Source organism: Oryzias latipes, chromosome 9 (assembly GCF_053564925.1).
Source record: "Oryzias latipes strain Hd-rR chromosome 9, Olatipes_Hd-rR_3.1".
NCBI classification, from domain to species: domain Eukaryota; kingdom Metazoa; phylum Chordata; class Actinopteri; order Beloniformes; family Adrianichthyidae; genus Oryzias; species Oryzias latipes.
In genome coordinates this window covers 17,699,207-17,710,414 of record NC_136245.1, presented here as the reverse complement: position 1 = coordinate 17,710,414, position 11,208 = coordinate 17,699,207, and the positions used below count along the sequence as shown (strand labels likewise).

The 11,208-nt window shown below is 36.2% G+C and overlaps 3 protein-coding genes across 4 annotated transcripts; 1 reads left to right on the top strand and 2 right to left on the bottom strand.

Moving 5' to 3' along the window:
- Window positions 1-1,124: 1,124 nt before the first annotated feature.
- nfu1 (NFU1 iron-sulfur cluster scaffold homolog (S. cerevisiae)) lies at window positions 1,125-4,802 on the bottom strand. The gene is made up of 8 exons (XM_004072486.5): window positions 4,644-4,802; window positions 3,536-3,630; window positions 3,107-3,242; window positions 2,584-2,650; window positions 2,392-2,509; window positions 2,256-2,319; window positions 1,997-2,171; window positions 1,125-1,535 (listed from the first exon to the last, which is right to left on the bottom strand). The coding sequence occupies exons 1-8, from the start codon at window positions 4,700-4,702 to the stop codon at window positions 1,497-1,499; spliced, it is 753 nt and encodes a 250-aa protein (XP_004072534.1). The 5' UTR covers window positions 4,703-4,802; the 3' UTR covers window positions 1,125-1,496.
- On the top strand, window positions 4,793-7,470 carry c9h9orf78 (chromosome 9 C9orf78 homolog). 2 transcript variants are annotated; one of them, XM_011479335.4, is made up of 9 exons: window positions 4,793-4,940; window positions 5,107-5,166; window positions 5,256-5,307; window positions 5,402-5,472; window positions 5,582-5,659; window positions 5,932-6,129; window positions 6,219-6,355; window positions 6,435-6,542; window positions 6,801-7,470. In XM_011479335.4, the coding sequence occupies exons 1-9, from the start codon at window positions 4,861-4,863 to the stop codon at window positions 6,896-6,898; spliced, it is 882 nt and encodes a 293-aa protein (XP_011477637.1). In that variant the 5' UTR covers window positions 4,793-4,860; the 3' UTR covers window positions 6,899-7,470. The 2 variants fall into 2 exon arrangements, with proteins under 2 accessions (XP_011477637.1, XP_004072535.1); XM_004072487.5 differs by having other exon boundaries at window positions 6,798-7,470.
- On the bottom strand, window positions 7,279-11,004 carry med22 (mediator complex subunit 22). Its single transcript, XM_004072488.5, has 4 exons — window positions 10,538-11,004; window positions 10,371-10,451; window positions 8,855-9,063; window positions 7,279-7,763 (listed from the first exon to the last, which is right to left on the bottom strand). The coding sequence occupies exons 1-4, from the start codon at window positions 10,658-10,660 to the stop codon at window positions 7,574-7,576; spliced, it is 603 nt and encodes a 200-aa protein (XP_004072536.1). The 5' UTR covers window positions 10,661-11,004; the 3' UTR covers window positions 7,279-7,573.
- Window positions 11,005-11,208: the final 204 nt, after the last annotated feature.

Genomic DNA, 11,208 nt, shown 5'->3' with positions numbered 1-11,208 from the left:
TCATTTAGAATGGAAAAAGATTTGGAATTTACCAGCAAAATACTTTTTAACCAATAAAGTGAAAGAAATCTCATTCAAACTAATCCATAAATTCTATCCAACCAAACTATATCTACAAAGGTTCAAGGAAGATATTGATGTTACTTGCTCTTTTTGTCAAGAATACCCTGAAGATACTGTACATTTATTTTGGTCATGTCCCTTTTCCACCACTCTCTGGTCTAAAGTTTGTCATTTCATTTCTGCCCACATTGACCCTGACTTCCGCCTGTACTTAGAAAATATTATGTTTGGCATCACCCACTGTCCATCTCATAAAAAAGAACAGTTGTACCTCATTAACCTTTTGTTGTTTTTATGCAAATGGCACATTCATAAATCAAAAGTAACGAATCATACCCCTCATTTCTCAGTCTTTATTAATGAGTTCAAACAATACATTAAGACAATAAGAAACTCTGATAATAAGAACGCCATCAAAACATTAGATCTGTGTATTAGTTTCAATCTTTATGCATAAAATGTATAAACCCCCTGGCTTGTTTCTTCGTTGTTCAATGTTGAACATTATTTTGTATTGATTTTTTACATTCAATAAAGTTTGAAAAAAAAAAAAAAAAAAAAAAAAAAAAAAAAAAAACCAAAAAAAAAAAAAAAAAAAAAAAAAAAAAGCTCGAAGATCCTGAAGCTCCCCGTCAGCACACCCTCTATCAACATCCTTGAATTATAGCCGGCCTGCAAACATTACATGAATGTAGCATCCGAAACAATAAATCAATTCATTATATGAAAAAAAAAAAAAAACATTATTGCCCCCAAGATGCTGCAAAACGTATATATTTATGTTTCGAAATATTCCCAAAACACAATTTATTTAAAATCCGAATTAAGTCAGACTCACGTCTCTATTATTTGTAATCAAATCAAGTTAAACCCTTAGGCTTCTATACTTCATGCTGCTTGGCTAAAAGTTGGAATATTAGTAAATTTTAAAAAAGCTTAAACAAATAATACAAATATCTACCAGTCCTTTCCAGAGTAACAACTCTTGTACAATATTTTACACAATTTCTGCCAAAAACAATTCCTACCGATAAAAAAGATATTAATTAAATTATAACAAATTATTTCAACAAACTTTATTTATACAGATACATAGTAACATAGTATACATTATACAGGTTGTCCTTTCAAATTAAAGGCTCGCTGACTGGCAAAAAGAGACAACATGTAACACAATGAAAGAAAAAATACAATTGATTTAAATTAAACATCTTTTTTGTTAGTGATCAATTATTTTGCAAGTTCTTCTTAAATACTGATGAAGCAAAAGCCATAGCAATTGAAATCATTGGCATCTAGGAATAAAAATAATCACTATTAAAAAAGATGTATTTCTGCACATCTGTGCTACAAAACTTATTTTATTGCAACTTTAAATGAATAAAAGAAGGTGGGAAAATGGGGAAATATAAGAATGTTTTGGAATCAGTTCATCACAGTTGAGCAGCCTCTTCGTCTTCATCATCCTTTACCTGTAAAAAAGTACAAATTAATTTTACTTACCTTTATAGCTTTTATTGGTACCTTCTATATTAGTTTGAATTTAACTAAAAGCTGCTAAGACTTATACTGCCTGTAATTAAACATATTTTAAAAAGTTTAAGTAACACCATAGCAGGCCCTTTTAAAGAGAAAATACCAGGTTATTGCATACATAATGCAGTAAATATTTCAACAAATATTTTACCAACTGAAAATATTTTTCTATGCATTTGTTAAATGTTAAACTGATAAGATTTAAACAATTTTATTTTTAATTTATAAGACAAACTAAGCCATTTGCAAATAAATATAACGTCTTGGTAAAGTTAACTCATTAAAATTCAAGAAATACTAAGAAAAGCAAAAGCTGGATTCAGTCGATAAAGGCTTAAACGTTCAAGAAGGATGAAAAAATGAACAAACAATTGAGGTAAAGAAAAAGAGGACAAACCTGTTCCACTGACTCCACCTCAGGGACGTAAAACTGGAGCATGTTTTGGATGCCGCTCTTCAGCGTAACAATGGAACTGGGGCAACTGGTACACGAGCCTTGCAACTTCAGTTTAACGACTCCATCCTCAAACCCTCTGTACACAACATCGCCGCCGTCCTCCTGCACCGTTGGCCTGCAGAGCGAGAAAACAGCGTAATAGAAAACAACAGCTTTAAGAAATAAAGGGATTCCAGAGTTTCATTTCAAGAGGTCTTACCTTATTCTAGTGTCCAGGAGCTCTTTGATCATAGCAACCACTTCATCATCCTCATCTGACGGTGCTGTGAAGAGAAATCGAATGTCTCTGGATTTTTAAAAAGTCTATTTACTCTTCAGTGCAGAATAATACGTACCTGTGTCTGCGCTGGGCTTGCTGTCCTCATTGACAACAGGGAGTCCAGAAGTAAAGAAATCCATGATAGCAGCAAATACATCTGGTTTTATTACTTTCCATTCCATGTTTGCATCAGACTAGAGGAGAAAGTGTATGTCGCTCATTCAGGATAATGCTGACAACTTGACATATATTCATGTGATGGTTTTACCTTTGTGATCGTAATGAAATCTGGGCCAAGAAAAACACTTTTAACTCCATCAATCCTAAAAAGCTGCCTACAAACACAAAATAACACGAATTTAGTGTTGCAATTGAATGCATTTAATGTTTGGGCCATTTGACAAGACTTTGTTGGTATCATGAAGAAACAGAATAAAGAAATAAGTAATAAGTAAATGTAAGTAAGTAAAATAATATATCAAATATATTATCCCAAACAAAATAATTCTCAATATTTTTTAGCACAAATGTTTTAAAAAGCAGTATGCATACCTGCAAAATAATCTGAGGTGAAAACAGAAGTCAAGGGAAATTAATTTTTTAAATGAAAAGTATATTCCCTTGCAAAAACAAACATTTAAAAAAGTAATGTTAGCTCATTTATTAGAGGGATTGCATTGCAGTGTTGTTAGAAATAGCAATTAGTTAGTTTTCTATAACTTGTTCCAAAAGCCTCCAGTAAAATTCAACTTGACAAAAATGTGTACATCCGTGTTTAATGAGTCCTATACCTGGCTAAGGGGGAGCAGTATGCGTCACGAGGGCCTCCAAAATCCATAGTCCCTTCTTCAAGAACCGTCCGGCCAGGCAGAAACTTCAGACTGTTTGGATTAGGAGTGTCCTGCGTCTGCACAAACATTGTTCGTCCTGAATATAGACAAAACAAGAAGAACCACAAAGTGACAACAGTAGTAAGAAGGTGGAAGAGATATGTCTGGTTTTTTACTTCAAGTTCACACACAGGATTTTCTCACGACAAAATAAACTTTACCTACATGTAGTTTGGTATTTGTTGTGACTAAACCCCAAATGTACACATCCAGATTGGACATGCTCACAGTTTGAACACTTTCTTAGAACATGCTGCAATCACCTCTATATCATAGTACCAGTGTTTAAAAACTAATGCAAATACTGGATGATGGAATAAGACAACAAACCAGGAATAACCCAAATGGGGTTTAGTGGCATTCTGTTTGAGACTCTTGTTGCCTGTGATGGAAATCCAGTGCTTGGACAGCCGCTGCCAACGAGCCTAAAATTCATAAAAAAAACAAAACAGAAAAACTTTAATGACAAACAACAACTGTTATAAATGTAAACATTTCAGGTATGTTTAGTGTTTGGGAAGAACATAGTGATTGACAGTTGTTGTCGCTCTTTTTTCTATGGGGTTTAGAGAAACTCGAAATTGCAAAAGAATTTGCACGTACGTAATGTAAATTTGGCAAGCTGATTTAAGTACGTGTACATATTAAACTGCAACGTTATTGACGCACAGGTAGAGAAGAAGCGGAGTGACTTTTTAGCCAATCAGAATGCAGAACACAATGCACGATGCAAATCCGTGAAGTAGCGAAACCGTGAAAAGTACACCGCGTTATAGCAAGGGATCACTGTATACAAAAAAAGCATAGTTAGGAGATTAATGAACAATCTAAGTGTTCAAATATAAAGTAAATAATTCATATTAATTCTAAATCTCTTCTTGTTTTTTGCCTTTACATATTTTTGAAGTGTTAAAATTGTAGAATCACAGAAGCAACAGCCTCCACATAAAATAAAAATCATTGTTTTTTTTTAATAGACATTTTATTTGTCACACACATATACATCTATTGTATGTGTGCAGTGAAATGTATTGCACGACTGAGGAATGATAACGATAAAAAGCTAGATGACTGAATAGAAAACAAATTTCAATAACAATCCAGCTTACTTAAGGTCACAAAAGTTTAAAGTGTCCATTATGTGGTCTAAATGTCTATAAAAGTGAAGTTTGCACGTGCATTTAAATGTTTCTCCAGACACGGCATCTAAAAAACCGGCTATATTTTTTATAGATACGTTCTGTTATTTGTAAGAATGTTTTGGAAATCCTCAGTGAGTGTGAACAGTTCATTTGTGTCATGCGACGCATGCCATGTATGTAAGTGAGCCATGTCATTAAATGTAACCGCTTTCATGTCCTCTGTGTTCATACACACATTCATACATGAATTACGAGAAAGATTAATAAAAACAGAAACCCAAATGCAAAGCACTTACGGCCTTAAAAGTCTCGCTGAAACGCCCAGCAACCTTCCAAACTGTGCGTACGCCGCCATGATTGTTATGGTTAGCTAAACAAGACGGAAATGTGGATTGCGCAAGCGGAAATGACGTAAGTATTTTGTTCATCTGTTAAAGTGTTCCCCGAGACTGCTAACGCGAAAGTCGGTTTTTGTAAAGCTCTGCGTTATAAGGAAACCGATACAATACAAAAATGCCTTCCGGTAAAAATTTTAGGAGGAGAAGGGACTCATCAGATGACGAAGAGGAAGATGAGACAACCGAAGAAGTCAGGTGAGTTAGTTAGACGCAAACTTGCGCCAGCTACTGAGGTAGCCAGCCTCCGGCTAACGTCGTTGTGTCTGTTCATGATTTTTTTTAAACTACATCTAAATTTTAAGATTTTTATTGGAACAAAAGTTTACCACTTCGAATCTGTGCTTCTATCTTGTTTGCAAAGATCAAAGCTAGAGGAGGCTAAAGAAATCCAGAGTTTAAGGAAACGTCAAACCGGTGTCAGGTAATCATTATCACTGTTGTTTCTCGAACTCAAAATATTTTTACCAGATGTACGTGAGTTAAAAAAAAAAACGTGTTGTTATTCTTTAGTGTGACTGCATTACTCGTTGGAGAGAAACTTCCACCAGAGGCTGAAATTGATGTACGTATGGTCCGGATGTTCCTAACACTGCACTGCATGTCTGAGTCACAACAGCAACAAGACTTGTGTAACAAACAATCACTGTTTTCAACAGAATGACCCGTTTAAGCTCAAGACAGGAGGCGTGATAGACATGAAAAAGGTGAAGGATAGAAATAGAGACATGTAAGTAAAATGTTTTTTTATTTTATTTTTTTATATTCTTATTCATTTTATGAATGTCTTACACAGCTTGCCATTCTGTACATAATGCATTGTTTTTGGTTGTTTTCAGGACAGAAGATGAGACGGAGCTGAATCTGGGTACATCCTTCTCAGCTGAAACTAACAGAAGAGATGAAGATGCAGACATGTAAGGACTCGCTGTACAAATACTATAAAACTTTAATGGCCTTATCCACACCTTTTAAAACAAACACTTAGAAAAAAACCAAATCCATATGAGGTATTTTGGAATCAGAGCTCCTTAGACTGTGATTCCATGATGTTTTATCATCAGCTATTAGAGTTTGGTGCATTGCTTGTTGGATAAATGGCCCCATATACGAATGCCTCAAAACTCTCCCTTTTTTTGTGCATAAAGATTTGTCATTGCAGAAATAAGTCTTGAATTTCTTCTTACAGGATGAAGTATATTGAGACAGAGTTGAAGAAGAAAAAAGGACTGGTGGAGGCAGAGGAACAGAAAATCAAAGTAAAAAATCCAGAGGACCACCTCTACGAACTTCCTGAGAACATCCGAGTCAATTCTGCCAAGAAGACGGAGGAGATGTTGTCCAATCAGATGCTGAGTGGGATCCCGGAAGTTGACCTTGGCATTGAGTATGTTCAGGAAGCTGCAAAAATGATCCCTGCTTTAACTCTTCAGGAGGTTTAGTGTGTGCTTAACCTGTTTGTGATTGCTTTTCTAGTGCAAAGATAAAGAATATTATCCAGACGGAGGAGGCAAAAGCAAAGCTTATCGCGGAACAAAGAAACAAGAAAAAAGACAATGGCACCTCATTCGTGCCCACTAACATTGCGGTGAATTACGTCCAACATAACCGCTGTAAGTTCTGGAAGTTTAACTAGGAAAAAAAAAAAAACTGACTCTGAGAGTAACTTGAAAATTGTCCTTTTTGTTTCAGTCTATCATGAAGATTCAAACGCAGCACAGAGGCATCACAGACACAAAGAACCAGAACCCAAACCAAGACCACTGCGTGTGGGTGACACAGAGAAACCAGGTCTAGAAGGTATGACACTTCACTTTCAAGTGCTAAGAGAAGACCGTTTTTTTGTTTTGGTTTCTTATTTAGTCTTTCTAAGGTAATAAAATAAAACAAGGTTTTTAAGAAAATCATTACATTTATTTTAATTTAACTTTACAAATAATCTCACCTCCTTTTTATTGTTTTATATTTAGCCTGTAGATATTCTCTTAAATCTTTGAGAAATGTAAACTAAAAGCTATATTAATTAATTAAAATTTGAAATGACACTGTCTTCAGCAGCTCCATCTCCACCCAACTTCCGCAAACGGCCGAACAACGAGAAGGCCACAGATGACTACCACTATGAGAAGTTCAAGAAGATGAATCGAAGATATTAAAAAAGATCCAGCTTTTTACCGAGTCCAGCAGAGTTATTGTCAGTCGTGACATGGTTATTAGTTTAGATAATTCACATTTCTTTGCTGTTTCTTCCGATTTAGTATTTGGTCAATTGTTTGTAGAAACATCTTCCCCTGTATTTCGTAGATAAAAACAAAACCTCAATGCTAATGAGCATTTAAAATCTTCACACTGAAACCAAATCTTCCTTCAGTCCTGCAACAATTTGAATACCAACAGCATCATTAGTATTAAGAAACTTTAACATACTTTACTTGCTGATCAGTTTCTCAAATTAATTTTTAAAGCTTTTTCTGCTCAATTTATTTTCGATGTACATAACTTCCTGTTCCTTGAACTGTTAGAAAAGATAAAACCATTAACGATGTGTTCTTTTATTTTGGCTAAAACATAACAAAAACATTGCTTGTTAGGTGTAAATATTTAGGTCAAACTGTATTCAATGTTCAAAGATTCATATTTTTTAAATCTTTTTCTTTTCTTTTCTGTGAAGTTTATTAAGTTACCATTGAAAGATGTGTATGGACAATAAATGGGACTTTCAAATCCAGTTTCAAATAAGATCAATGTAACACCACAACCAAAGGTTTAATGAAAACAAAAAAATGCTGCTGTCACAGAACAAGAGTTCTGTCCATGTCCAATGTCCTCAGCTATGGATTCACTAAGGAGGCAGTCCCGAGTTCGCTGAGGTTTTGGGCGTTTGCCTCCTGTGACAGAGGTCCGTCGGGTTCCTCTTGATCGCCGTGCGTAGAGCTGCAGCTGCTGTTCGGGGAGGCCCAGCTGTCTCGCCAGCGGTAGGCCTCGCACAGAGGCAGATCAGTGCTGTCCCACTGACTGCAGCTTCGCAGAGCAGAAACCAGTAGGGAGGGTCAAAGAATCAGCGCAGCGCAGAGAAATAGGAGCAGACAAGAGCGACAGTCAGAATTAACAAACTCCCACACGTAGAAGAGCACATGAAAGCACACATTGCACAGAAGCACAGAGGTTATGAAACGACATTCAAATGCCTTTGGATTTGGCTCTGGAGCAAAACTGAACAACTACTGATTTAGGTCCAGCAGAAGCGTAGAATTAGTTGCTGAGAAGGCAGAGCGAGTGCAGCGAGGAAGGCAGATCCACACCCAGCATGCTCCAACCACAGAAGAGGCTGTCCTAGCAGTTTCTCAAAGAAAACAAGACAAAACTCACTGCTGTTCACTCTGTCTCTACTTTATTTCTGTCTAAGAGAACAGCTAACAAATGTACAACTGCACTGTCTGCTTACACGATTACAGTCATTCAGAGGGAACTGGCAAAGTGTAATCCCTTTAAAACTCAGAAAATAGGATTAGAACTCAAACTAGATTTAGATTTCACATCAAATAAATAACAGTAATATAATGATGTGCAGCTTTATAATAGATCTCTATAATCTGGTTGATATTGTCAACATTCAGTGGGATTTAAATACGTGTAGTATTATAGATAATAGGGACCAGCCTCTACACTGGTTATTTTAAAACAATCACTAAAAGTCTGGATTTTTTTAATGCATCACATCCTAATAACCTGATCTCTTATGATAAGAATATTTCCAAACACCAGCACCTTTGACTTATAGTTATCAAATGAGTACTTCTCAGCAAAAACCTTTAAAGTACAACAGTACATTATGCTGAATGATCAAAGGCACATGTTTGAATGGAGTTAAAGCTTGAAATGCTGGATAGTCTGTAAATGATTACAACACTCAGGCGACAGCACGGTAACCGGGTGAGATGACATCTGCTACAATCCTCAAAATTGTGACTACAGAGGATCCAGTTTGCATGTGAAAGCTAAAGCCTTGCTGGTGCTCAGCGGTGAATGGTGAAAAGTGGGAGCCTACACAATGCTGGGCATGGAATAACAGAGGGGTGGTGGAAAGGGGGCAAGGATGAGCCTACTTATACCTGGAGGAGTAATATTCTTCCTCTAGCTCATACAGATCGACAGCGATCTCATCCCGCAGCGACATCAGCTTTTTGTCGCACTCCTCCTGCAGCGAACGCAGCTGCTGGTTCTGGAGGCTGATGGCGTCGTTCACCGAGGGGAAGTCGTTCAGGATCAGAAACTGCTTCAGATCCGACACCAGTTTCATGAGGGACTCGCCAGCGCGGACCTGACGAAGACACAACAAAGGGAAAATGGGCTTTTGTACAGAGACTTTTACACTTCATAGTAAAACAATAAAAAAGGGAGACGAGCCAAAGAAAAAACATGTCAAAAGAGTCAAAGTCTTCAAGAATAAAGTTGTAAAATTATGAGGTTAAAGTCGTCATTTTACAAGGAAAAGCTATGCTTTTAAAAAATAAAGTTGGTTGTGTAATGAAGCCATTTAAGTTGATGTCATAAAGCTTTAGTCTATCATAGGTGTCCATCATATTATATGGTAATGATGACGGACATTATGCCATAATACACTTGGATCTGCAACCGTACTGCCGATGGCATCAACGGCGCCTGCCGGAAATCCACTCATTGTGGGTCAAGGATCTTTCTCATCGACCGTTCTCAATGTCTCATGGGAAAAAAACACAAAACCACTGTGAATTGCTGGTTGATTAACGCAGCGATATCTCTGCAGACGGTCGACTCCAAACATGACAGACACCATTTCTTCCAAACCTGTGGGACATTTTCTTCTGAAGAAATCCAGTTTCCTGAAAATTCTCTTCAATGTTCTTTTACGTACAACAATAAAAAGTTTACCAATTAAAAGACTTTTGTTCTTGTTTGTGTAGCTGCGTACAATGCGCTCTAAGTCTGTCGTGCTGAGACACAATTACTTTTTCATTATTATTTTTCTTAGTAAAGCCTTCTGTCTAAAAAAAATGATGAGATAAATCTAAAAAAAAAAAAAAAAAACGTATGAAACAAAAAACTTTATTTTTGGACTTTTTTTCTTATAATATTACAACTCTATTCTTGTAAATTGTTGACTTCTACCTCCACGATTTTACAATTGTGTTCTTTCTTCTCACCGATTTATTTATTTTTATGGTGGTTCTAATAATCCGTCATCGATTCCTTCTTTTTTACCATAAAAATTTAGAAATATTAAGGTAACTTGGAACATTGACTCACTTTAATTTTGAAAATTGACTCACTTTAATTTTGAAAATTGAAAATTTATTAATTTTGAAAGACGTGCCATATTTTGAGATAAAAAAAAGCAAGACAATCTGTGACCTGCTGTGATTAGTGGTTATATCCTACACACCTGAGCCACATTTCTGTTTATAATCAGGGTCTTATATTAATTTCTGTAAAAACACTGAAAGTTGCATAATTTTTTGTCGTTCAGCTCTGCTGTAACATTATTTAATATTTATCTCAAAGTTCAGAAGTTCTGTTTAGCTTTCATGAACAGATGAAGTCTTTTCTGATGTTCTAGTCGAGCTTTCTTTCTTTCTATGAGACGCTTACGATGTTGGCGGCTCTGACGTGCATCTCGTAGTGGTCCTGCTCTGCCTGAGCTGGGCGGGACACCTGCGTTTCCTCCTCGATCTGGAAAGAAGAAGCAAAACAAAGCATATTAAAAAATAAAACTGTAAATTAAAACAAAAACGTTTATTCAGAGAAAACAAATCTACCTTTGCTGTTTTTATAATCTCCGTGAAGTTATCCATGATGGACTTGATGTCATCTTTGAGCCTCTTGTTGTAGTTCTGCAGCAAAGTCTCTTTGCTCTGAGGCAGCACTCTCTGCGTCGCCATGACGCTCAGAATAAAAAAAACAAGCACTAAACTTGTTCAATAACAACAAATACAAGCGATGATTATGATTACACGCAAACGCCAGAGATGTTTAGCGCGAAAAAGGCACGTTCTTCTTTCAAGACGAAATAACTCTAAAAAAAAAAAAAGCCTTACATTTGTGTCGTTTTCGTATCTAAACTGCTGGGTTAAAGCGTTTGAGACCAGTTTTGTGGAAGTTATGACTAACCCAGAGCCACATTGGCGATAATAATAAAATACATCCAGATACTAGCATAAACTCAAACAGCCACAGCTCTTTTTCTCTGTCTGCAGCGAGTGTTCGATTCCGCTCAATGGCGCATTACCGCCACCCAGTGGTCGCACAAAAAGCTGCTTCGGCCTCTCGCGAAAGGCATTGCCAGAAATACAAAGCAGTGCCCCAGAATAAATCCAATTAACTGATAAAAAAAATGCGCCCTGCTCTATCTATCTATCTATCTATCTATCTATCTATCTATCTATTTAAAAATAACCTATATATATATGTTATTTAGATTATATTTATT

What these genes read in the sequence shown, in the direction of transcription:
- c9h9orf78 (XM_004072487.5), top strand. Translation starts at nt 4,861, where the DNA reads ATGCCTTCCGGTAAAAATTTTAGGAGGAGAAGGGACTCATCAGATGAC. An exon ending in AAGGATAGAAATAGAGACAT is followed by an intron (nt 5,473 to 5,581) that starts GTAAGTAAAATG and finishes GGTTGTTTTCAG; the next exon opens with GACAGAAGATGAGACGGAGC. An exon ending in AGAGAAACCAGGTCTAGAAG is followed by an intron (nt 6,543 to 6,797) that starts GTATGACACTTC and finishes CACTGTCTTCAG; the next exon opens with CAGCTCCATCTCCACCCAAC.
- med22 (XM_004072488.5), bottom strand. Translation starts at nt 10,660, where the DNA reads ATGGCGACGCAGAGAGTGCTGCCTCAGAGCAAAGAGACTTTGCTGCAG. An exon ending in AGATTATAAAAACAGCAAAG is followed by an intron (nt 10,452 to 10,537) that starts GTAGATTTGTTT and finishes TCTTCTTTCCAG; the next exon opens with ATCGAGGAGGAAACGCAGGT. An exon ending in GAAGAATATTACTCCTCCAG is followed by an intron (nt 7,764 to 8,854) that starts GTATAAGTAGGC and finishes TGCTCTGCGAAG; the next exon opens with CTGCAGTCAGTGGGACAGCA.
- nfu1 (XM_004072486.5), bottom strand. Translation starts at nt 4,702, where the DNA reads ATGGCGGCGTACGCACAGTTTGGAAGGTTGCTGGGCGTTTCAGCGAGA. An exon ending in CCCCATTTGGGTTATTCCTG is followed by an intron (nt 3,243 to 3,535) that starts GTTTGTTGTCTT and finishes GTCTATATTCAG; the next exon opens with GACGAACAATGTTTGTGCAG. An exon ending in CTCCTGGACACTAGAATAAG is followed by an intron (nt 2,172 to 2,255) that starts GTAAGACCTCTT and finishes CTCGCTCTGCAG; the next exon opens with GCCAACGGTGCAGGAGGACG.